This window comes from Hyposmocoma kahamanoa, unplaced genomic scaffold (assembly GCF_003589595.1).
Source record: "Hyposmocoma kahamanoa isolate Upper Pololo Valley unplaced genomic scaffold, ASM358959v1 78, whole genome shotgun sequence".
Classification (NCBI taxonomy): Eukaryota; Metazoa; Arthropoda; class Insecta; order Lepidoptera; family Cosmopterigidae; genus Hyposmocoma; species Hyposmocoma kahamanoa.
Window position 1 is genome coordinate 17055136 of NW_020653945.1, and position 27240 is coordinate 17082375.

At 35.7% G+C, this 27240-nt stretch overlaps 1 protein-coding gene across 2 annotated transcripts in view; it reads right to left on the reverse strand.

Moving 5' to 3' along the window:
• LOC113232904 (multidrug resistance-associated protein 4-like) overlaps positions 1-27240 on the reverse strand; it is a 78442-nt gene that overhangs the window by 3970 nt on the left and 47232 nt on the right. Inside the window, exons 2-19 of one of the 2 annotated variants that reach the window (XM_026467798.1) lie at positions 12139-12273; positions 11066-11270; positions 10549-10774; positions 10172-10269; positions 9645-9842; positions 8581-8707; positions 8054-8203; positions 7653-7846; positions 7008-7172; positions 6624-6761; positions 5817-5984; positions 5348-5491; positions 4874-5097; positions 4251-4384; positions 3894-4103; positions 2004-2234; positions 1548-1654; positions 98-221 (exon numbers count right to left, since the gene is read on the reverse strand). In XM_026467798.1, coding sequence (XP_026323583.1) covers positions 98-221; positions 1548-1654; positions 2004-2234; positions 3894-4103; positions 4251-4384; positions 4874-5097; positions 5348-5491; positions 5817-5984; positions 6624-6761; positions 7008-7172; positions 7653-7846; positions 8054-8203; positions 8581-8707; positions 9645-9842; positions 10172-10269; positions 10549-10774; positions 11066-11270; positions 12139-12273 — 2978 coding nt within the window. Of the gene's footprint in view, positions 1-97; positions 222-1547; positions 1655-2003; positions 2235-3893; positions 4104-4250; positions 4385-4873; positions 5098-5347; positions 5492-5816; positions 5985-6623; positions 6762-7007; positions 7173-7652; positions 7847-8053; positions 8204-8580; positions 8708-9193; positions 9321-9644; positions 9843-10171; positions 10270-10548; positions 10775-11065; positions 11271-12138; positions 12274-27240 lie in introns of both variants that reach the window. The other variant, XM_026467797.1, reaches the window with a different exon arrangement.

The following is a 27240-nucleotide window of genomic DNA, read 5'->3' on the forward strand; positions in this document are numbered from 1 at the left end:
GGAGAAATTTCACAAAAAATAATTGAATATGATAGTAGTAAAATATCGCGATATTCAATAAACTTAATATCTTGGCATTTAATGACTGTGTACTTACTGCTGTCAATAACGAGGAAGGCAACAATGACGATACTCAAATACAGCACGCAAATGAAGTCAAGCCAAAATCCCAGTGTAACTCCGCTGGCAAGGTAGCTACTCCATGTTGAAGTGTGAATATCCTGCGAAATAAAATAGTGCTTTTTAAATGTATTTATGCACTCGCACTGTCCCCGTATTTTACAAGTGAGAATGTAGAGCTACTTATAATAACCAAGGACGCTGCAGATTAGGACGCAAAGTTCATCCAAGTTCACCGGTTATCTAGTTAATATATTTTTTTATAATATTAAATGACGGGACGAACAAGTCGTACGCCTGATGGTAAGTTACACGCCTACCCATAACAATTGCAGTGCCGGTCAGAGCTTTAAATCGTAAAGATCTGACGGGCACTGCCATTGCGCCCGTCACCGTGAGACATAAGTTGACAAAGTCCATGTGCTTGTAATTCCACCAGAACCCTCACCCTTCACAAGCGGAACACAGTAACGCTGACATTACTGCTTGGCGGCGGAAATAGATAAGGTGGCAGTAGTACCCTGGATGAACTTTTTCACAAGGATAATCAGTAGCAGTAGAGCTACTGCTATTAATATGTATGCAAGACTAGCACACCAATTGCCTGGTTTCAAACTAGGGAATTCCCTAAACTATGAGAACTAGAGTTCATTTCCCAAATTGGCCCTACCGGGAATCGACGCCGATGTAAGCCGTTAGGCCTACGAGGTCGTCAAGTTAAGATGTAGTTTTAAAAAAGTGCCCGTCACTAAAGAAAATAAGACTTACTAAGACGTTATTTATCAAGAGGCACAAATACAGTAATGCCAAACCCTACTTACGACGTTGGTGTTTTGGAAAGGCAAGTAATTTCTACTGCACATCGTAAAGGAATATTGCTTTGTAATTGTAAACAGATGACATAGTTTCTACTCTCTGGCTTTCTGGAATAGTGACCTATCTCCAAAGCACCGACTTCGACAGAAAGGTATTTTAAAATAAGCCGAGACGTGTCTGCTTTGCAAAGTTGACGAAACGTAGACCACCTCAATGTTGTTTGTTATGTGATTGTTTTAACCAATGAAGAGTTCGATGTCCCATTCACAACAAAATTTCACATTTCGTGAATAAATCTCAGAAATTAGGCAAAAAATAACTATTTTGGATTAGATCCCTCTTGAAAAGCAGTGAACTGTAAGTAGTGGACGTATGCAGGGCGTCTCACGGCTATGCCACTTGGAGGGAAAGTACCCTAAATACCATAAATAAAAAAAATATTAAAAGAAGATTTAATTTTGATTTAAATAATAAATGTTAAATTTTATGTTCTTCCTGTTGTTATTTAGAAGGCAAATTCTATCTATGGTATTTAAGATACTTTCTCTTCATGTGGCATAGCCGTGGAACGCCCGGTATTGTATATAATTTTCAAAACAGCAAATATTTACCTGGAATCTATCGAACTCCTTGATTAACCTCTGTTGTGCTCCGGAGGAGCGTATTGTGCTGATGCCGTTCAGAGTTGCCGACATGTGAGAGAACACGGGACTTTTGGCTGTAAACGTTCATTATTAAGTTTTAATATTTAAATTGGAATTATACAGTAAACATACCAGAAATGGATATATTAATAATTAAATAGGAAGTAGGTCAACCGTGATCATGGGACCTGTAAAGGGCCCGAAACGTTGGTTTGTTTGAAAAAACAAATATACGCGATTTAAATCCGGAAAAATAGTTTCATTTCCTAAGTAGGTATAATTTTTTGCAATAAACACATCAGACATAGCGCAAATAGTGTAGTCAAAGTTCAATGCCGTTGTATTTTCGTAATAAATGTCTGGCCTAGCCAAAATATAGTGTTAAGAATGCCGTCATCGAAAGGATATGTTCTATGTACTCACTTGTGCCTTCCAGTCGTTTTATGCTTTGAGCAGATTTTAAATAGATTTGCAGGATAGTGTAGAACAGCAGCAAGATGATGGTTGTTGGGAGAAGGGTCCACACGAGAGCTGCAGCATTCAGGGCTAGGATGCTGAACATTACGAGGTAGATCTGGATAGATTCCAAAAGGAATCGAGGTAGCAGTTCATCTAGAGCGCCAATGTCCTTTGAGAAACGATTGAGGATACGACCTGTGAACAGATTTCATTTAAATCGACTTCTCTATTCAGTACGTGAAGGAACGCGTGAATAAATGAACAGACGTATTTGAAAGAAATACGTGCTGGATGTGGCTTTCGGGCAAGCGCAATTTAGTTTCTCCGATTGTTTCTGTAATTAAATTAAAACTCAGGAAACTTTAGGCATTTACTTATTGTAGCATTTGGACTAAAGTAAACTAATTGAATTTTAATAGGTATAACCTTGTTCTAACAAAACTTTTGATCGCAGCTCGGTAGATTGATATCTTAGTCGTATTTATGGAATTGAATAATAAACTGATTCGCATGCGTCATGGAGAATATCGTAAATTATCAAGCCATATATTAAATAACTTAAAATGTTAGACGCATCGTCGAAATAAATTTTATCTTTATTACTGTGAGGTAAACGTTTATTAAAAGGAAACGGGAAGGTCAAGTTCGCGAATAAAAATATGATTTGTTATTAATGGGTAGGTAAGTCAATTTTGTTTTAGACATTGTTCTATATAAAGATACACGACTATACTAACATACTTTTCTTGCATTCTAATCATAAGTGATTAAACTATGAGTCCAGTGCAATATATGATATATCGCATTAGATTACAAAATGTAAAAATATCAAAGATATATTTAAAAAAAATGTTTACTTATATCTAGTTCTTAGGTTATCGCGATTGTTACACATAGGATATTTGTTATTTTTTTAAACAAATGTTTTTTACATTTAGAACTAAATTACGCGATTTAGATCTGAAAAATAGTCTCATTTTTTATCTTGATTTGATTTGAGGACTTTTGTGCCAGAGAACATACCATGTCCTATCATTACTCTATTCTGGGTAATTTTCAAGTTAATTTTCTCTACGTAATTTCGGTGGCAATATTTGTAATGAAATATTGTGGAATATTGTCATGAAGTATTATTTAATATTCGAGTGTAGTAACCGGAAATATTATTTAATATTTCATGATAACTTACTCGAATACTTAAAAAATATAAATTGCCACGTAGAGAAAATTTACCTGAAAATTACCCTTCTAATTGTTACACAATAAACAGTAAAAATGACATTTAAAAAATATATTTATTAAAAGTATTAAGTCAACTAATAATGATTTACCATGTCACACAACCTTTTCGTACATTTAAATAAAGGTTCAAACAGAAACCTTTTGAAGAAATTAATGTCAGAGCAGTTCAATTTGAATGTACCTACCATATCATTAATCATCATCATCAACCCATTTATATGTCCCACTGCTGGACATGGGTCTCCTTTCAGACGAGTGTTCAGGCCATAGTCCGTCAAACTAGCCCAATGTGAGTTGGGGACTTCCTTCACACGTTTTTCGAGGGTTGTGAACCTTCAACGTGCAGGTTTCATCACGATGTTTTGCTTCACCGAAAAGCTCATGATAAATTTCAAATTAAATTTCGCACATAAATTCCGAGAAACGCAGAGGTGCGAGTCCGGATTCGAACCCACGACCTTCTGCTTGAGAGGCAGTAGGTCAAACCATTAGGCTACCACGGCTTCATTATTATCATTAATAGTAAAAATTATTAGACCTATCACCTGCCACTCAAAACTCTACCCATATTTTGATCTCAAATTCATATTATAGATTACTTAAAAAAATTACCTGAAGAGTTAGTATCAAAGAACCGCATGACCCCTCGTAACATTGAGTGGAACATGTCGTTGTGGAGGTTCCTCGAAGCAGTCATCGAAACTTTGAAGAACATAAACGCCCTCGCCGTTATGAAGAAAATGCAGCTTACTATTAGTGCTGAGTATACGTAAAGGTACTGAGAGGTGTCCAATGGACCGATGTGTGCGTGTATATCCAAATCTGTAAAGTTTATTCTGAATTAGTTTTTTAAACCAACACTAAACAATATCGGTGTAAATTTTTCCCGTGTGAAGTTTCTCTTCCAACTTTTCTGTCGATATCAATTTTATACGTAAGGTATCCCAAACAGATTTATAAAATCCTTACCCGGCTTAAGGTCGATTCCAGAGAAATAGCTAGCGAAGTCGAAAGTAGAGTTCTTTGGCGTTAAAATCCTGTCGTAATCTATTTTGGTCGTACTGTTGGTCTCTCTTTCTTTCTGTCGTGTGACTTCGTTCGTCCTAAAAACGAGAACGATAGTGATTTATTTTGTAATTTCAAAGAAATATGATGATGATATGGCAATATTTTGGAGCTTTATGTCGATGTTGCAGAAAACTGGGTATTTGGCAAATTGCCACCAACAGCAACCGCAATTTGTAGCAGCTGATTTTAAAACGTTTGCCAAATCGTAAATAATATTTAATGCTATTAGAAAATTGGTACCTTGGTGTCGAATAGACCTATAAAAACGAACTAGATTAAACAACAGCAAGGTTAAATGTGCTATAAGAAAACAGCAGAAGAGCCATAGTATTCCGTATAGAAATGATTAACAATTCGGAGCAATCAAAGGCGCTTTGAAAATCACGGTTTGTTTGGGTATTTGGTGTTATTTATATTTTATAACATCTGTCTGTACATACATACCATTATCTCCAGCTGAACCTATGTAAATACGTTTTTCACTAAAAATAATCAGCAGCCGTCAATAAGGCTTTAATGCTTACCAGAAAGTTACCCAGTAGTCGCAAAACGTCGCTGACAATTGTCCTACGATCAATAGAAATACCATGAAGACGATTCTGGGTGTACGCCCTCCAGCCTTCAGATAGGCGCTATATACGCGCCAGCTCATAGATCCTGACTCTCTTTCCTCCTCTTCCATTTCCTGTGCAGGAACTTCAAAACCGGACATTGATTCCGTCAAGGATGGCCGACGTGTTGTCGAGAGCTGAGTCGATAGGAAACATTTACATGGTGAATAACTTTTACAGTGTACGTGCAGAAAAAACAAAAGTGAGTCCGTGATTCTTAAAAGGTCATCCCGTCCAGTAGTTAGGTTACAATAAACAAATCCATAACAAAATAAGACACGAAAACTATAAATCTGAGAAAGCATGTGTCGATTTCACATTGGATAAAGCCAGTTAGACCTCATTTTTTCTAAGTACTTAAAGAAATTCCGTTGTAAGAAATCTTACGCGAGCTGAAGTTCGCCTCGACATCGGAGGAGGTTTTTCCGCCTCTTTATTGTCGTTCTCGTCGTGAGTCGACGACAGTAGTTTGGCGAAGTCTTTAGCTGAAGTTTGTAGTTCCTCGAAAGTTCCTTTAACTTCTATGGCTCCCTGTAATTAGCAAATTAGTGTGACGTCATAATTGCGTGGAGCAAAGTTGTTTAATCTTTATTTTCAGTCTTTTGTCGCTTGGCGAGGAGCAGGAAACAATAACATCAGATCAATTGTAATAGCAACCAAGGAATATCAGAAAGTGGGCATTGGAACGTAATCCTGTTTAATAGATGGCATCTTTTTTGCACTAACGGGTGCCATTTGTGATGGTTATATTCAATCGTCCTCCACTTTCTGGAGGATTACGGAGGAATCTTTGTCTAGTTGAGAAGTAATCTAGGCTAAATTTATAAAGAAAAATATATAGAACGTATTTACTAACATTATTCATTATGACAATGTAATCAGCCGCCTTCAGGTAATGTAACTGATGCGTCACCAGAACGCGGGTGGTGTGCCGCAGATACCCGTTGATGCACTCGTCGAACAGCTGCCGCCCCACGTGAGCGTCCACTGCTGACAACGGATCATCTAGGAGGTACACGTCTGCCTGTGGAAATAATATTTTAATAAAATTTGTCTTGCAACCTCAACAGTAACCACTTTGAATCAGGGCAGAACAATGACCTCCTTGGCATAACAACGCATTTGCATTTTGGTAACTTTTGAGATATTGGCGCTTAAATATTTCTCTTTGAAAAATGTCAATTAAGCTGAATTGCTTAAATAAAACTGAAACTAAATAAGTTATAGAAAAATAATCGATTATAGGTGGTTGTAGATATCGTTTTGCTAATTCTAATTGCATTATTGACATAACGCAATTGACCTAAAATTGTCGGTTGCGTTGTGTATGATAAGGACGGCCGAACAGCACTCATATTTTAAGGAATTAGTTCCAGAGCAACGACATGCTAGGATTAATCAGCTCAATGCCATTTTATAAAATAAGTTAATTTCTGAGTTGAGAAGATTCTTGTACGGACAGCGGCATACCAGACTACACATTTTTGTTCGAAAATCACCTCCAGTGCAACGGAATAAGATACGTCAATGTGTAGCTTGATGTGCTGGCGTGTTACTAATACTTGGGAAAAGCGAACGAACCTTGGGAAATAAATTTTGTACAGATGAAAAAAAAGAAAATGGTTTAGTAAAAACTTTCATTAAGCTATTTATCTCAACTAACCTGTCTATAAACCGCTCTAGCTAGGTTGATACGCGCTCGCTGGCCTCCTGATAGTGAGGCTCCTCGTTCTCCAACAAGTGTTTGGTCTCCGTGGGGGAACTGTTGGAAGTCTTTCTGTAGCGCACATACTCTCACTACCTGCAATAATTATAAAAAAAATTCCAATAATTTACAATGCTTCTATAAACATTTTTGTCTACTTGACTAATGATGTATAAATTAATGAATCCTTTGTGTAAATCGATCTATCTAAAATTTTACAAAGTGAGACAAATTACTAGAGTTACTGTTGTTATAAGTTTGGAGTGAAACTATTTGAAGATTCAGATTTTAGGGCGACACTGAATTAAATAAATGATAGATACTACATAATTCGAATTTTACCTCTTTATACTTCTTTGAGTTGTAAGGTAGACCAAAGAGAATATTCTGTCTAACTGTCGCCACAAAAAGCCAGGGCTCTTGGCTAGCGTAGGACAAAGGTCCACAGAGCTGCACACGACCGCTTGTTGATCGCAACTCATTAAGGAGGAGCTGCAGTATTGAACTCTGAAACAGTAACCAGTATGATGAAACAATAAAAATGAAAGAGAGTCGATTAGGTAAGTACAAGATTTGACAGAATCCAAATTCACCCACACAATCATTGACTTACAAATAAATGGACGACGGGTCTAATACAAAAACCACGAAATAAATGTCCCAAGTCAACCTATTCAACATTTAAATTGTAATGTCATCGCAGTATCGCGCTGTCAGTAGAACAAATGAAGACTGTCGCGCTCTGTATACGATTTTAGCGCCTTACAAGTGCGGACACTTTTTAGCGCGGACCCGACGTCCATATAATTGTAAGTCAATGCACACAATATAATAATGTTCGACTTCGTTCTTTTCTCAAAATTATCAAACATTTTATTTTAAGAAGTATGGGCGAAATAGATAATCACACAAGACTTTCTACAAAGAAGAAGTTCATAACTTTACGGTATTTATTTTAATGAAAAAAAAAAAAAAAATTGTACATACCTTTCCTGATCCAACAGACCCAATGACAGCGCAAAGTTTGCCTTTAGGCACAGTGAAGTTGATGTTCTTAAGGGTCAGTGGTCCGTCCTCAGTCCAGCGAGCGCAAACATCCTGGATGAGAATACCCACGTCAGGGCTTAGTGTTAGCGCATTTAGAGCTTGGCTGATCAGACCTTTTTCATTGCATTCAAAACCTACGGAGAAGAAAAATCATATTAAATTGAAGAAACCGACAGATTCTTATGTTACAAGCACTTTTACTCATAAACTATTCTGAATAGCTTTACCATATAAATATTTTTGTATTGTGTAGCTGTAACTAACAGTCCTCAGAAATTTGTCATCATGAATGCACGTGTGTAATTCAACGGTTCTTTCGTAGGAATTATGTGGGGACTTACCAGGGTTACAGATGCCTTCTTCATCAATCTTCTTGAAAGTATTCCGACACAAATCGACCTCATCAAGGTTCTTGTTCTTTTTGTTCTCCACACTTTGTACAAGTTTTGCAATATCGACGTCGGCAACGCTTCGGAGATCTTCCCGTTCATCTATTTTGAATAAATTTGGTAAATCATTTTGTTTTAATTAATATAGAAATACAAAACAAAATGTTAAACTTTTTCATAACTTATTATAGAAAATACAAAGTAAGCTAAACTAAAATACAAAAAAATAAATCATCCAAACTTTCTCAAATTAGTAAAAAGCAGGTATCAGAATGGTACCTTGGCGTACATCATTTCACCATGCCTTTGGATACCACGTCGCTATAAGAATTATAACATTTATTATACTATGTTATCATTATTTTAACATTTGTTATTGTTAGTCAACAATCAACACCACAACAAAATAGACTCTGGACAAGACGTATCAAAGACAATACAAGACGGCTCAAAAAGAAAATGACTATATATTATCATACCCAATAACATTAGAGCTTGAATTCGAAGGATAGAAGAATAACACTCCATTAGCTGGGCAAGGCTCATTGGCATCATTATTGCTAAAGAAGCTTGAAGAGTGTTAAACATTTGAGCAATCGGAAAAGCCTGTGAAAACCATGCAATGTATTTATTGTTTTTTATTATAGTATGTAGGAGTTTTGTTACATCTAAAATTATTATCGTTAACCATTCCGAAATTGGTTGTCGTTTGTTTTATCCTGAATAGCCCGGTAGAAGATGATTCCTTAGCTATGTAGATTATGCACTGCTGTATGTATTTTAAAGTCGAAAGAAACAAATCTATATCTGCCTTAGTTTAGGGTGGAAAATGCGAAAACTATCAAATTGCAAACAATTTATCCAGAAGTTTTAGGTTAATTTCGGCGCATGTCCAGAATTTATGCATGTTTAAAACCATTTCACTAAAGTGTTAGAGAACAATTTTTTTTTAATTAGTGGTGAAGCAAATTTTACTGGCATGCAGGAAGATTTTCTATAATTGAATAAAGAGTAGTAGTATTTAAATTTAAATCATACAGTTATGGATAGGTAACGTGCAAGGCATGCATTTTGAGGTTGTGCCTCACGTACCCAGTAGCATGAACGCTTCTAGGCGCCGCACTGAAATCAGTGCTTCAGCCAGGAATGACACAGCGTTCGACATTATGATTGACAGTGTTCCCTGCAGTGTGTTGTAGAATTGCGCCAGAGGGAATACCTGTAAATTTGGTATAGGTAAATGCAGCTATTTTTACTATTGATATCGCATGCGTTCACAAAATGGGTTGTAGTCGAATTGTAAGTAAATTTTGTAGGCGGAATGTGATCCTTCATTGTCACATTTAAAAACGCCTACAAGTTAGTGTACAAAGGCGCAACTACAAACATAGTCACCCTATTAAACAACACTACATCTAAACTATCCTAACAGACTTCGCAATTTTGGTCGTTAGGTAACGAGAATTAAATATTTCAAATTCTTTTAAATGACACTTTGCGCCTTGAAGGGTTTATTAATACGTAAATAGATCTAAAGACTTACAATGTCAGCAGTAACTTGGAAGCCGAAGAGAGAATAAGACAGAAGAGTAATGTAGAGGGTAAGACGCTCGGTGAAAACCATGAAGCTGAGGTATACTCCTCGCAGGTAAGACGCGGAGGTGATGCAGTTTATCTCATTTTTTCTCGCCATCGCAACCACTTGCTCGAAAGGCTTCTCCCATGCATACATTTTGATTACCTGCACATATTTATGGTTAATTTTAATTTTGTGATTTTATGTTAGGTCATATTTAATCACATGTCGTTGGTTAATTTGTTGAGTGATTTATGGATTTTAGAAGATGTGTATTTACGCTTCGTACGAGTAATTTTTTTTCGCTGAGCGATTACTACAATCGAGTTTTTTTCTAGACCAGCTTCTAGTGTTGCTTTTTCTGTGATCAATAGAGTCTCATCGACGGCGAATTTAGGAAAATGAGCTCGCTCAGACAACACCGTTGTCAAAAGTATTAACTACTAAATTTTCATGGATAATATTTAAAACATAAATTAATTCTGTTATGTTACCTGCATGCCATTGATAATTTCGTCCATAATTCGCACTCGTTCGTCAGTTTTAGTAGCTGTTTTCATACGTAACCTTGCCGCCAATTTGCTCATGTATGCTGTAATAAAAAACATCAAATGTAGACTTGGTTGAATTGCCGCTTGCTCTTCGGTTTTTGGATTGTTGTTGGATAAATCCAAAGATGTTGACTGATGATTCAGAATGCCAAGTGTAATGGTAATCGCAAAACCAAGAAATGTGTAAAGGATCCCAGCTACGGCATTTGATAGGATGATGGTTGTAAATATAATAGAACAAACATTATAAGAATTAACTTAATTCTCAAACGTTCGGGGTTGAAAACGAATCGAAAAGTGTTTGATATTGAAATACATACATTGAACAGGTATTGTTTGAAGAACGATGCCAACGACACCGATAATAGCAGCATATCCGATCTTGAGGTAGATGAGGTAGCAAACCAGAATGGCCTGTAGCGGCAGCAGCCAAATGAAATGGGAGAAGATGAACGCATAGTCGAAGCGGTTCACGTCATTCGAGAGCAAGTTCACCACCTGACCGGCTGTCGTTTGTGCTAACGCACCGGAACTCATGCGCATAACCTGAAATAATATGTTATATTTTATATCAGACAGAGTTACAATTCCAATAAGTCCAATAGACCACGTAACTTGGTTATATCCAACCTAACCAGCCTTAAATAATATTACATTTTCTTTTTACTTTTCTATCATAAGCTAACTGAAATCTTCCAGCAATATATTCGTACATATATTGGCCACTTAGTAATATAAGTTGCTGTAGTACGCATATTTGTGTATTGGTTATTGTCTGACAACAATGATATTTGTAATGTATGTACCTTTCTCACGTGTAAAACTCGCCAAATTTACCTTTCTATAGATTAGTGAGCAAGCAGCAATGCGCACTTTCATGCCGAACTGCTGAGTAGAGTAGGTGCCGTGGTGGTTCAAGAAGGCGATGAAGACGGACATGAGAATCACGGCCGTTGCACAGTATACTGCTTGTTCGTACGACATATCCGAGCCTGGCTCCCAGTATGCCAGCATCATGCTCAATGCCACTGGTTGGAACGGCCTGTATCATGAGCACGTTTGAATTAAAAAATAATGTTTTGTAATATGAACCTGTATCAATCTTAACTGCTTAAAAGTGCCTACAGATTACCTCGACATTGTCGATCGTTAATGTCAATCGACAATATCAATCAACAATGTCGATCGGGTGCCTACAGATTTGCTCGACGTTATCGATCGTTACTGTCGATCTGTACGACTGTACTGTACATTATACATTATATATATTTGCACTTACATATGTTTACTTTTTTTTGACATTACTACTAACATGACTATCCTAGGGGTTGGGTGCCTGGAGACCCATATTACAAGCTCTGCTTAGTTTGGGCTCCAGTCTCCCACAATACATTACTCTAAGCTTAAGTAATAATGTATATTTACTGTAATTGTAACGTTTCTTTGTGTTGTGTTGTGGAGATAAATAAAGATATTTTTTATTATTATTATTATTTATTACTTTACAAGTAAACACGCGGCAAAATTTCTGTCTTAAAATACATGTCAATCGACAGTATCGAGTAAATCTGTAGGCAACTTATAGGTGTTTTTGTAAGGCGTTGCAAAATTTATATATACATGAACTATACAGGTGTGTATTATATTCTCATGCAAAGGCTACAGTCTAAAAATCGGGAGTGAGTTCAGTTTTGACGTTACTACTCGTGCTGATTATACCTACCAGAAGAGTCGTTGATGACTACATGATTACGAAATAACGGAAAAGTTCCAAGTGAAACGTTGAAATTGCAGCGGCTTTTAGCTGTAAGTACTTACGCACACACAATTCAAATGGGAATATGACCGTTGCGTGCCGAAGTCAATGAGTTTTATGACTGAGATGATTAGAAATTAGGGAATCTGCTCACTTGAGTAACAGGGCTTGTATGAAGAACATGAACCCGGAAGGTGCGAAACTCATCCAGAACGTTTTAACCATGGCACGCAGGAGCGACGGTTTTCGGCCATTCTTGTTTGCCAACGCAATTTCCTCCAGCCATTTCCTGTAAACAACCGAACAATTAGTTAAGTATGACGAGAATAAAGGAAGTTTTCGTTTATTAAAAGTTTGTTTTACGTCCACTCAGACGCTGTTTCGAATAATTCTAATGGTTTACGAAAATAACACCATGTAACACGATTATTGTCCTAACATTTGGAAACAGGAATAAACGCGTTTACATATGAATAGGTATTTTTCACACCTACCTAGTTTCTCGACATTTATTGTCTCTGGATTTTCAATATCATTTTCTAATTGGTTATAATATAAGAACAGGAAAACCCAATACATTTCCTTTATTAATTTTTATTGATTTTTGGATTTCTTTAATTTAAAAACAAAAAGGGAACATTATACTTGAAATAAATACTATATTTCAACCAAAGTGCTACAAATTGATGACAAAGAACTTAGAAATCTGTAGATTTACGAGATTATGTAAAAATATGAATTACTATGTGGCTGTGTAAATAGGCAGCTACACAATAAATATTGTATCTTTCACGGGAATAGCTACTCTTTGTAGAATACATGCTACTCAATTAAACGGGGAAACCAATACTGTCAAACCAGAAACTGAACCTTTTCGAAAATTTGTTACATAGTGTAATCTTTTTTTTCCATCCTCTAAAGTGTAATCAAATGATACGACCATAGAGTATATAACCAGAAATAGAGACGAAATAAGGGCCATCCATCCCTGGCAACTCAACAGGTAATTAAATGAGCTTGATATCACTTTTAAATATCAACTCTCGTTTGCGCTGAAATCACAAATTAGAAAATTGAAATAGTACCTACAGCGCCAACAACTGACTTGTGTGTACGTCTCCGTACATTCCAAAAATATTCTATATTTATTGTAATAAAGATAATACCTATTTCTAACAATGGGGGCTGTTCCATTCGGTGGTGTGGAAAAAACAGCAAAACATTTAATTACAAAACAAATGGAATCACATTTCATCGGTAATTATATATTAAATATGTAATTTTTGCAATTTTCGTTCATTATAGCAAAGCTTAAGTTAAGAAATAAAGTTAAGAAAATTGACGGCACCCGTCAATTGTTTCGAATTCGTGCTGGCCAATCGGAACGCAGTTGTCACAGTAATGATTTGGCAGACTAGTTTTCAAACAAATTAAATGATCGATGAAATGATGATCGGATATTCTTTCACATACAATTAAAGTTTTTTTTTTAAACGGAATACTAGCCTTGTCTGAATGGCTAATACGACGGGTTTGCTGTTGTGCTTAGAAACAGAGTTGCTTCTCTTAGACAAAGAGTGCTAGCTTTATAGCTAGTATAGCTGGCAGTTGCAACTCGTTTATTCTGCGACGTTGGACCTTGGTTATTAATTAATACTATATATACATTTTTGTATATAGTAGCAAGAGCTAATAAATTTAGAATGAGTCTGACAGGTTCCATTGAAGAAAATACTTTTATTTATTTAGACAGATAAGGCTTAACATAATATATAAATAATAAGGCAGACACTCATAGCACTGCACTAGGGAAACGCGGGTGCCATGGACACACATATAGACAACCACAAATTACACCCAAACTCAAGAGAAATAAATGTAGGCCATATAAATATTTCTCCCGGCCTGGCAATCAAATCCAGGACCTCGGCGTGGCAGTCCAGCATGGTAACCGTTGGGTCACGGAGGCAGTATAAAATACAATAAAGGGTTAAATACTAGAAACAAAAACTAGGATTGAATTATATGAATAAAATAGGACCCCTCGCGGCAAGGTGCCCAAGATGCTGGCAGCATTCGCCATTTGTATAGTTATGCTAACACATTGGGCAAGGTAGCTGCCTGCTCGAATTCGTGCTGGATAATATTATTTAATTCTAATTCTAAATTTTGTCTTTCTATGGATTTGTTATGTTTGAAATAAGTATTTATTATTATTAGTATTAAAAGTGTTAAGTTAGAACGAAATCTTTTAAATACAATAGAGAATAGAAGGAGGGAATGTTTAGATATCTGTTACGTAATGACGAATTCGTGAAAATAATATTTGAAGAGAAGATAGAAGGGAAAAGAAAGAGAGGAAGACCAAGAATGGCGTATAGTGATGTAATAAAGAAGAAAATCAAAGTGAGCAACTAACTATAAGGAGATTAAGGAGCTGGCTAAGAACCATGAGGAGTGGAGGAGACTACGCCGTCTAGAGTCTGCCTCTTAGGATAGGATGATTATATTACTATTAATTGCGTGTCCTTTTATTTTATCATTCCTTTACGTTTTTAGTAAGTAGCTACGTGAGGCGCACAATAAGTTTTCGGAATGAATAAGAAAAAAATACTATAAATGGTCAGAAAGGAATTTATTGTTTCTCAAAATATTCACCGTTAGCGTTAATGCACTTTTTCATACGAATGAACCAATTTTGAAAACATTTATGCCACTCCTCCGTGACAATCTCTGAAACATATTTTTCATACTCTTGGACAGCCTCTTCAGGAGATGAAAATCGTTGACCGCGTAACTGGTCCTTTATTTTTGGAAATAAATAAAAGTCACAACGTGTTAGGTCGGGAACAGTCCCGCGTACAGACGCGGGATGGCTCATATGGTTAACGTTGTTCACTTTCAAAAATTCATTTTTCTGTTTGGCCGTGTGAGAACTGGCATTATCGTGGTGCAAGATGATACGGCGGTTATTTTTACAGAGTTTGTCAATAACTTCCGGCAAACAAATGGTGTACCAATTCACGGTACAACGATTCTCCAAACCAACAGTAGTCACGTGTCCAGTTTTATTAAAAAAAGAAGCAATCATCCGCTTAGAGGCACTTTGCACGCGCGTCACTTTTGTTGGTTTCGGCTCATCTCGAAAAACCCATACGCTCGATTGCTGCTACTATGTTGCTTACTATGTCCTTCACCAAATTTGACGCCCCTTTGTTGAATCTGGTAAGCATGGCATTGCACCAAGGGACGCAATCCGTTTTTTGAGCCTCAGTCAAATTGTGTAGGATCCACCGAGAGCACAACTTTTTTACACCGAAATGTTTGTGTAGTATTGATTGTATTTGAGTTATGCCTATGCCTAAAGATGCCCGAGTCTCGTGGTATGTCGCATGCCTGTCTGTTTTGATCGTACGGTGCACAGCATCGATGTCACGCATCATGTTCACAGCAGTGGAGGGGCGACCATCACGAAATTCGTCACAGAGATACACACGACCGCGTTTGCTGAGCCGTTAAATTACACTTAAAGTCGTAGGAAATTATACAACGAAAATTTTAACGAGTTAAATCCATGGTGATGTAGACAACCAATTTCTAAAATGTCACCACATTGTCAAAACAATGCAAAGACAGTCAGATGAAACAAACTGTATTCTACAGACAAAGAGTTCCATTTTCGAATGTTTTAATTATTTTTTAAATATTGCTTATGTAAGTGGCCAGTTCCGGAAACTTAGACACCGCCGTATGCAGTTTCTAATTAAATATATAATTAAGAAAGCACCTCACTCACCGTAATTGTACACTATTATATATAAACTATAGAAATTCCAGTTACAATTTTTATACCAAATTATAACCATACTCGCACCTATCATGCAACAAAAAGTGTAAAAACCATTTTACTACATATTATGTATATAGAATAGAATAGACAAAGAATGAAATTTAATTGAATATTATTAATTATAATTATATATTTAAATTTTTATTGAATTGATATTCAATTATTTTTCCGGTTGGATTCGAACCGACGTCTTCTAGCATACCGTGCCAGACGCTATACCAACTAAGCCACGGAACGAACCAGCGGACCTCACGAATTTGTCTGACACGGTATGTTAGAAGACGTCGGTTCAAATCCGGTCGAATCGAAGGATTTTTTTCTGAGTGTTCGTGTTCTTTGTATTAATAATTATAATTTTATTTATTACATTAACCTAGCAGAACCTACTTTACCTTCAACCAACAGCACGAAGATTTGAATGCATGATGATTTACCTACCAAGAGATGTAGGTTTCGTGGGAATGTATCTACCTTATGTTAATGTAGAATGCGGATGACAAAAGAAATAAACAAATAATAAAAGACAAAAGCAGTTTATAACTCGTATTGTCCGCGTTTTGACATTTTAAACAGATTTTCCAGAGTGTCAAAGTGTCAGTGCCCTGTTTGGACCTTCAGGTGCAAGTACCATAAATTTACTAAATTGTCTACGTGTATTTCTTTACACATTGCGGTGCCAATGTAAATAAGTAAGTATATGTTTATAGACATATTGTTTGTTCAATGATATCATCATTTTGACTTTTAAATCGGGAATCCTACGACGCGATTGCTTCAAATTAAACTACACTCGTGTACCTGTTTCCTATTCTACTTGAATGCTAAGTTGTATTATTTGCATTTTAGAATTAACGGCATAATTGCTAGTCTATAGTAATCACTATCGCATTTGTGGTTATAGCGCCTTGACACTGTAGTGGCTTCGTAACAAATTTACTCGCGACTATTGTGTTCATGAAGACTATTAGAAACTTCATCCACTCACTAATGCGGCGTTTGCCTATCTCCTAATTCAATTCTCACTTACGTCATGATCTCAGTACTCCGTTTTGAATATATTGTTTACATTTTAAGATTATTATGTAGCCTAGCCTTAGCGAAAGGAAAGGCTCGATCTAAGTAATTTATTTTAAAAGAAAAAGGTTAGAACAAATTAGTATAAAACACTCCCTCTTAAGTACCTTCCGGACTAAACACTACTCATCCCTAAAGGGCCTACAACATCTTAAATATTTTGATTATGATTTAAGAGTAAATTACGTGAAGTTTAAAATTAAATGAAAGTGATGATTTATGGGCACGTTCTCGGTTTAAGAATTTTCATGGGAGTGACAACGGAACGAATCAATATAAGAATAGTGAAGAAAAGGAAATTCGAGAACGATTAAAAATTTTAAAAGTAAATGGCCTGGAAGTATTAAAGAGGCCGATAGAAAGGTGGGACGACGATATGTCACAATTACATATCAACGCGCGTTTTATGTATACCAATTTTGATGATTTGAACTTTGAACTCTGCAAATTTAATAGGTACCTATATTTAGCGAAATCACATAACTTGAAATCAAGCTCAGGCTTTTGTTCTTCCATTACAAAGTGCGTAAAATCAAAAGCAGAATCAATTAATTTTCAATAAGGTTGCTCTCACAACAGCGTTAATAGAATGTAGTAAAATATATACAATATTAATCCTTTATCAATTATTATTAAGTCGGTACTCGTGTATCAACTAGAGCTTTCGATCTCGCAGTATTTCTGCGTCCCGGGAAAATTATCGAGACTCAGTGCGATCGGTCTCAAAAATCGCGGGAAAAATGAGACTTCAGACTGTTTTAAAAGTATCTAGGACTATGAGCATGGAAAATACTTATAGACTAGGCATTTAGGCAGTCAAAACATAATATTTTAGTTGTTTTATTGTATCAGTAGAATTCCTTGTGAGAGTTCGTTCAGGGAAGTACTGCAAAGTTGCCTATTTCTGCCGTCAAGCAGAACGCAACATTACTGCGTTCCGGTTTCGAAGGGTAAAAGGGTGCTGATGAAATTACAGGCACTTGGGACTTGTCAACTTATGGTGTCGGTTCCAGTGGCAGTGCCCCTCAGATGTTTGTGATTTAGAGTTCTGAGTGACACTGCGACTGTTAGGGACAGGCGTGTCATTTACCACCAGGCACACGAATTGTTCGCCCCGTTCGTCACTTAGTATCATAAAAAAAAGTTTATTAACACAAAGTATAAAATGTAAAATTATTTATGAAAGTTAGTTTTTAATTTTTATAATGGGTACTTAACAAGCACGGGGTGTTTGGCACAGTTTCAGATGTTGAGGATCTGGTTTTGTTATTACAGTTCTTCAATCTCTACAAATTGTACTAAACGGTAACCTATCACAAACTCGAATTTCTTTTTTCCGAATTTCATGACTCCGAAAACGGTTTAACTTTTTTTCTTTAGTGCGATGACAGTTTTGATATAAATTTGCAACATAGAAATTTATTATAGCAGAAGTATCGTTTGTCCGAAAACCTATTATTAGAATAATTATTACACATACCTTTTCTTTGGGCAGAAGTTTGTTTGATCTAATCATGTTTGTTATGCTGTCTGTTTTGCATATAATTTAGATTGCTCAAAATTCGTTTAGACAAAATTATTGTTCATAGATAAAATTGTACCGCCATGCAATTTTACCGCACAGCTTTAAAAATTCTGGACTGTATTTTGCTGGTGCACAGCAAGTCCACTTACGTAATTTTCGTCATACCATTGTGCTATGTTTTTGCTGTCATCTGAAATGTAATTTAAAAACAATGGTCTTGAGTATTCAATAAACTAACTAACTTATAACTGAATCGACGAGAGTACCAGAACCGAATATGTTTGATGTTATGAGCTTATAAGCAACTTGGTATGATTCTTCGCCTTGCTAGACCATTTAATAAAGCATTTACCTATAAACTTTTATATTATTCTTTCGTTCGATCACTTTTAGAATTTGCATGTGTCGTATGGAGCCCTCAATACACCGTTCATATTGCACGCATTGAAAAAGTTCAAAACAAATTTCTAAAATCATTAGACTACCGAACAGGGAATTTCTTTGTTGACTATGAAACTGCCGGTAAAAGGTATAATATAGATTCCCTAGTTAACAGTCGTATCTTCTTGGATGAAATTTTCCTATATAAAATAGTTAATGGTAATATAGACTCTGCTTCCTTACTACAATTGATTAATTTCTATGTTCCAAGAATTTCCTCACGTTCCAAAAAATCTTTTTATTGTTACCCATGTTCTACAAATTACGCCAGAAACTCATTTATTAGACGCTCGTGTAGGTATTATAACGACAACTTGAAAGACGTCGATATGTTCTCTTTATCGCTGGTAAAGTATAAGCGAAAAGTGGGAGATATTATATATCACAGAGCACCTAATGCATAACCTTATATTGTTTAATTTCTTTTATTGTTGGATGTCATCTATACTGTTGTCCGTTGTACAAATTTTCTTATATTCGTAATTATTTAATGGAACAATCAGGTCTGCTTGTAATTTTAATGTTTTTATATGTAATATTTGTATAAGACTGTATGTTTTTCCTAAACAAAATTTAAAACAAAAAAAAAAAATTTTTGCACTTCCTAGCTAGGTCGACCCCCTCCTGTGGGTTTAGGTTAGGTTAGTATATGAAAAAACCGCACGAGCCGAGCGAGGGAAGCGAGCGTGTCGCGACATCGGCTGGCGAGTGCCAGAGCCGAACTTGTTTGCATTACCTACACGGTACGATCCCCTCCTGTGGGTTTAGGTTAGGTTAGGTTAAATTATTTAGGTTAGTATATGAAAAAGCCGCACGATCCGAACGAGCGAAGCGAGCGACTACAACTCAATGAAATTGATTTGCAACTCGTTTATCATATTTTCTAAAGATGCAAGGTGCTTTAATTTGACGAGTTGTATTGTGCGACACGTTCTAATACTTTTAATACCTGTTTTGTTTACAAAATAAAAATCTTCAATTAGATACATTTGTGAAACGGTTTGTTGAGAAAATAAAAATCGGGAAAAGAATAACTTGTCCATATGTCAAAATAGTGAAAAAAAAAACCGTAACTTGTTTTCGGACAAATGAAACAAAATGTATTCAATAAAATCTAAAGGTTTTCGGAGAAACAAAATTCTGTAAATCATGTTTCTAGCTTGTGATAGGTAACCGTACTAAACTACACTCTACAGTGTTGCCAAGTCCATGTGGCCAGAATAAAAAAAAAACTGTTGTAGTACATTTATAATACTTTTTAAGTCAATGATTTAAGTTTCAAAAGTCTCGATTTTCCCGAGACTGAAGTTAGTTTCAAGTTTCGAAAATGCCAAAAAAATGTCGAGACTCGAAACTTTCGAAACCGAGATTCCCGGAATGAAAGCCCCTAGTATCAACCATGCAGTAGTGTTGTGTTAAAAATGGCAACCGTATGATGGTCACCGTTTATAAAGCGAAGCAACACAGGCAATTGTAGGAATTAAGTAATTCTACCCATCTGTTGTGGTGAATTCATCTTGCAGCGTGACACAACAAACCGTATTATTATCGAGTTAAAGAAGAGTAATACTGCTAGTGTGATTTTAGATCACGACAAAAATGTTATCTGGTTGTGATTGCTGTAGAAGGGTGATTAAGTAATAACTTCAGGATAGTTGAGTTTCGTTATAATGATTGGGATTGAAGTTTTACAGCGATAGTTAATAGCAGTAGAGCTCCTTGTGAAAGAGTTCATCTAGGATAGTACTGCCACCTTACCTATTTCTGCCGCCAAGCAGTAATGTCAGCATTACTGTGTTTCGGTTTTACAGGGTAAGTCCAACTTATGTCTCATGGTGACGCGCGCAGTGGCAGTGTCTCTCAGATCTTTGCGATTTAAAGCTCTGAGTGGCACTGCAACTGCTATGGACAGGCGTGTACCGTGTAGGCGTGTAGGCGTGTGTGAGACATAACACGAGGCGCACGACTTGTTCGTCCTATCCTTTGGTAAAAAAAAAAGTAAAAAAAGTGTCAACTAGTCTATAACATACACACACAAACATACATAACATACAAACAGTCTAAACATACGACGTATTGCGTTCTCTTAAACGAGACCCATAACTAACAGAGAAACGTATTTGGATTGTGAGAGGATTTCTCTCTCCACATGTCATTCCGGCCAATTGAAGTACACGCTTGTGAATTATAAAAAAAAATTAAACAAGTTTAAAGCTTAACAGGTTTCTATGTCACGAAATAGCTGACCTCGCTGTTTTTTGTCAAGTTTGCTTACGATTTGTACAATGGTAACGAGTATAGTCACGTCCTGTATCTTAGTACGTTCTCCTTTGAACATTAAATACTTTATTGTTTAGAAATTCAAAAGATTTTTGTTAGTTTAAATTTCCTGCTGTTATACAGAGAGTACAGTGAAACAGAGATGATTTATTATTATTGTTTATTGATCATTGGCTGCAGAGCCATCAACTTAAAATGGTAACAAATAATTAAGAAACTGAATATGTAACATACTTGAGCTACAAATTAATTCGTGTAAAAACTGTAAAAATAATTGTTTATTTACAAGAAACACGTATAACATTGTCGGCTAGATTAAAAAAACGTATTTTGTTTCAAACATCGAACAACTAAACATCGAACTAATATTCTCGCTAAACATCAAATGAGGTTGTGACCAAGCATTCGTTTAATTTACATAAAAAAAAATCAATGCGCAAATGGATATTACTTAGTTCTAGATGTGACGACTTTTTGCTAGTGTGGTGTTAGTTAAGTTAAATTAATAAACAACAATACAACTGCAAAATGATCAGGTTTCCAATAGAGAGGTTAAAACTTCTATTTTTTCCATCCTCTAAGCCAGGGTTTCTGAACCTGTGGTCAATGGACCCCTAAGGCGTCCGTGTAATGAACGCCGGGGGTCCGTTATATTATTCTATTCGTATTTAATATTCTATTCTATTCGTATTCGTAAAGTGTAAAGTTTAATCGCAAATAATATAAGCTAGTAAAAGCTAATCCTAGTTTTTTATCTTTCTCGGAATGGGTCCGTGGGCTCTTTGACGTTTTGAGAGGTGTCCATGGTTAGGAAAAAGTTAAGAAACCCTGCTCTAAGTAGAAGACTTAGAGCAGGGTTTCTTAACCTTTTTCATAACCGTTTCTTAACGAATGTAATTAATCGATAACTTTTTTATGCATAAATACTAGAGTTATAAGATGTCATATATATACAATTCGTTCTGTTTGTATTACATGGAGTATATAACCAGAAATAGAGACGAAACAAGGACCCTACATCCCTGGCAACTCATCAGATAAATGGACCTTATACCAGTTTTAAAAATCAACTCTCGTTTTCACTGAAATAACAAATTAGAATACTGAAATAGTAAGTACAGCGGCAACGACTGACCTGTGTGTACGTCTCCGTATATTCCAAAAATATTCTGTATTTATTGTAATAAAGATAATATCCTAACAATGGGGGCTGTTCCATTCGGTGGTGTGGGAAAAACAGCAAAACATCTATTTACAAAACAAACGGAATCACATTTCGTCGGTAATTAAATATTAAATATGCAATTTTGCAATTTTAGTCCATTATAGCAAACCTCAAGTTAAACTGGTCGATTTGAAGTGTAATAATTGACGACACCCGTCAATTGTTTCGAATTCGGGCTGGCTGACCAATCGGAGCGCAATTGTCACCGTAATGATATGGCAGAATAGTTTTCAAACAAATTAAATGACATTTCATCTTTATTTCTGGTTATATACTCGATGTTGTATTATTTCTAAGGGGTATACGAAAGGACCATCCTTTCCTGGTACGTCTGGCGCACCCTGGGCAACAATCAGCAAGTACCTAAAGCCGATTGGCAAATTCTGTTACCACGACGGCAAGGCATCTTGTATGCCGTTGATACGACAAGAATATTATTTTTAAGATTTTCGTGTTAATAGCCCTTTTGACGTATGATCAAATGTGCCTGTATTATGCCAAGAATACGACTTGCTGTATTACATAGCTGTTGCCACACAGTGAGACTTTAGTTTACAGAGTGAGTTTAGTTATACGTTGTTCGCATTGCAAAGTCATGCGGCAGATATATGTTTGTTGTAAGTGACTTTACACCAATCAATACGACGCTACGTTGTGTAATACGAGTATGTCACTACAATAGGCTACACCGTCTAAGAACCGCATAAGTGTATTTTTTTATAGGAAAAGTAACTATTTTTCCGGATTCAAATCGCGTATATTTGTTTTTTGAAACAAACCAATGTTTCGGCCCCTTTACACCTGTAAAGGGCCCGAAACATTGGTTTGTGGTGGTACAGTCATCAACCAGGTACACATTAATATTAGACATAACTGGTTGATGACTATACCAACTCAGCCAACCGTGAATTAAATTCGGAAAACTAGTTTCATTTCCTATGTGTAACAATCACGAAAACCTAAGAACTCGGTACGTATTTTTTAGCTCATATGTTTTCTTTAAACACGCTCTACATACCAACGACAGTATACTTTCTTGAGTCGCGCCAATCAATTAAAATAATACCTAAAAAATATCAAGTACTAAGGTACTTTATGAAATCGTATATAAATAAAGCAGTTGAGTGAAAGCGTGGTACTTGTAAATATTATAACCGGTATGTGTGTACATTCCTATCACGACAATGACACACTAAAGCCACCTGCGAGTGCGGCTCATGTGACACCACCAGCCTCCCAATTGTAAATAGTCCAGTGGAGCCGCCACCCTTGCGTTTCTATCTTGACCTCTCTCCCTCCAAAAATAATTTTCTAGAGGTGTAATATCAATTGGAACTACTATGGATTTATCGTGTATATATTGTTAGGTCAGCTGTGACCATGCGATACTAAAGGGCACGAATCGTTGATTTATTTGAAAAAAAAAAAAATATACGCGGTTTATTTCCAATGTGTAACAATTGCAAAAACTTAAGAACTCGATATGTATGTACATTATAAGCTAGACTATCGACTTGCAAATTTGTCTTCTCCTTATGTAGCTTGTAGGTATTTGAAATTACATTCAACCTGTCCCCACATGTAAAGCGTGCGAAACGTTGGTTTGTTTAAAAAACAAAAATATGCGATTTAGATCCAAAAAAATAGTTTCTTATATCATTGTTTTCTAATAACTTTTTGGTGTAATAAGTAATATTACTTTCTCACATTGTGATTTTCGTTACTTCGGAGTTTTAGGAATTCTAATACTTTTCCTTATAAGAAATGATAATCTCTGTCAGCTATACAGTGTAAATGATGCGTTGTCTAAAAGGCGGTTTTTTTTATGATACCAAGACGGGATGAAAAATTCGTGGACCTGGTGGTAAATAAGACGCCTGTCCAATGATATTATCTGCGCCTGTCCATAACAATTGCGGTGCCACTGCACCCATCACACAGACATATATTGACAAGTCCCATGCGCCTGTAATTTCACCAGCACCCTTACCCAAAACCGGAATGCAGTAATTCTCACATTACTGCTTTGCGGCAGAAATAAGTAAGGTGGCAGAATTTCCCTGGACGTACTCTCCCACTAAGAGCTCTACTGCTAAATAAATTGGTTTGTAATAATAGTAAACTTGCCCTTGCGCAATTTTATTAACTAAATATAAGTAGCTCTTAACCGATGCGACTAAAGAATGTCCAGAAGGAAGTTATATCACGTATCAATTGATTTCGAAGGCAGCGTAACTGGCGTACTCATCAACATCGCGAGTATGCTTAAGTTAGTTCATATGAAGTGTATCCAGTATCAGCATAAAGGGTAATTAGCTCACATCGCTTCGCATTTATTGACGTATACGACTTTTTGTCGTAATTAAGTGCCGTTTGACGTAGCCTTCAAAAGCCAACAATCTTCATTAATCTTTGCATATCTACTTTTGTATTCATGAAATCCATGATCATAAACAAATAACTACGTAGATACGTGAAACCCATTGTTTAACTGGTCACGAGTCCCAGGGACAAAAGTGGCCTTAACGATTTTGGTTTGAAAAAACTATATCTTTTTTATATTTTTTTAAATGTTGGATTCAATAGCTGCATCTCTCAGACACAGTATTATTATTGTCAGGGACCCTGTGTATTTCTAGGAAGTGATGAGTTAATTGAAACTCATTTTGTTAGAATGATATACACAAGAGCTAACAACTCAAGATTTGAAGTACTTAATAGAAAAAGCTATGGCTTAAAAAATTGCCTAATGGTATTTACTCGTAATAAGGTAATGTTATTATGATGTAAATGCGGCTATAAATTCAATAGACATATTCTCTTGTTTATTGCATACTAGTTGATACCCGCGTTTAGTTTTACAAGTATTATATACTACTGAAACACAAATCTATATATACACAATTCTTTATATACACAGACCCTTTACATAGATGCAAAGTTGAAACTTAGTACCTACAAATGTTCTATAATGCAAACGGTAAAAAATTGACATGACATTTTTTCAAAACTACATCTAAATATATTTTTTTGTCTGATTTGTACGATTTTGTATTTCTTTATTGTATTCTTTATTTCGTTTATTCATTCTTTTTATTTTCTTTTGTTTGCCTGTGTTATCAACTTTTGTTTCTTTTTTGTTTCTTCTATTCTATTCTAAATAAAGGTGAAATAGGGTTTTAAATTTCAAATTGTTACACATAAGGCTCCCATTTGTAGCAATGGACGACTACGAGTATCTGCAATTGGAAGACAAGAATATAAATTGATTTTCTATTTTTTTTTTCAAATGCCCTTGATTATGTAATCATGAAGTGACGCCTGCGTCACAAGTTTGGGGTTTCCGACGGTGACATTCCAATGTTAATTAAATGAACCTGTTGGCTGTCAGTCGCAGAGTTACGACAAAATGCGCGGTTTTATGTCAACAAGATCACGAGTACCACACACATGGGTGACCGCTAGTCGTATTTAGAACTAATTGATTTGAATAATAATCATCTTAACAATCACAATACTTCGTATGTAGTTGCGGTAGAAGAGTGAATGAAGGAATGGATTACCCTTTACTACACTAAAAATTTATGTCTTGGACACAGCAGTATAAAACAGCCAATATACATTTGATCCTAAACCTTACAATAGGAGAAAGGAGACCCAAAAGAGGACCAACGTGTACGATCTGTTGGTACAAATTATACGTTAGGAGGAGTCGTCTGCTCTCGTCCAAAAGAAAGCCGGCCTAATTTTGAATTTGTCTTTGGGACCAGTCAATTCGCTGGTCATTCGTGAAGGCAGGATGCATGACAACGAATGCGTAATAATAAAAACAAAGACATTATATTGAATACTAAATAACAAAATAGTGTAGTTATTTGGATTAAAGTAAATAATATCATACGTAATAGATTAAAACCAAAACACATTTTAAGCGGTCTTCGCTTATCCAAGGATAATAGGCGAACTGAACTCTAAAAAACACGTTTTATCATTGAATAACATCGGTATGAATTAATTCTAATACAAAACACAACAAAAACAAAACATCATTCTCAAGAATTTCTAAATTCCCCGAAGTAATAATGAGACACGTACGAGAAGAAATACGTACAAATTAAATAGTTAACAACCTGCGTATGTGATTCCAAACAAATATAAGCCATGTGTGGAGAGGAGAGAAATCCATGAGTCGATAGTCGTAAATTATAATAAAATATTGGTTTAGCCAATTACATATCGAGTTATCAGGTTTTCGCGATTTTTACACATTGGAAATGAAATTAATTTTTCGGTAATAAATCGAGTATATTTGTTTTTTCAAACAAACCAACGTTTCGGGCCCCTTACAGGTCCCATAGTCACGGCTGACCTGATGATATATATTCGATAAGCCCATGGTATACTAAAAATAGTCTAAGATGATCCCTGCGACAGTTTATAAAAATCTACAATCATGCAAAAATAACTTCATTACACTGCATGAGATGAGGTATTAAGACAAAAAGTTCGATAATTTAATGAATAAAATTGTATAGTGCGTGTATTCATTCGTAAAGTATGAATTTTTATCATAGGCAATGAATTGACATGTCAGTGTTATTATTAATTTCAAATCTATAAATTAATGTTACGATAAATGTTTTTTTGAAATTTACTAAAACTGTGTGGTTTATGCCTTCTATATAATGCAAAAAATTTTACACGTCTATACATCCTTCAGAATATGTCGGAAAAATAAAACTATGAGAGATAACCATTGCTTCAAAAATAAAAAAAAACACTAAAAATGTATCGACTTTACCTCAACCCTATGACAAACCCCAAATGAAGTGTCACATAGATAATCCTAGTTTGAGTATAG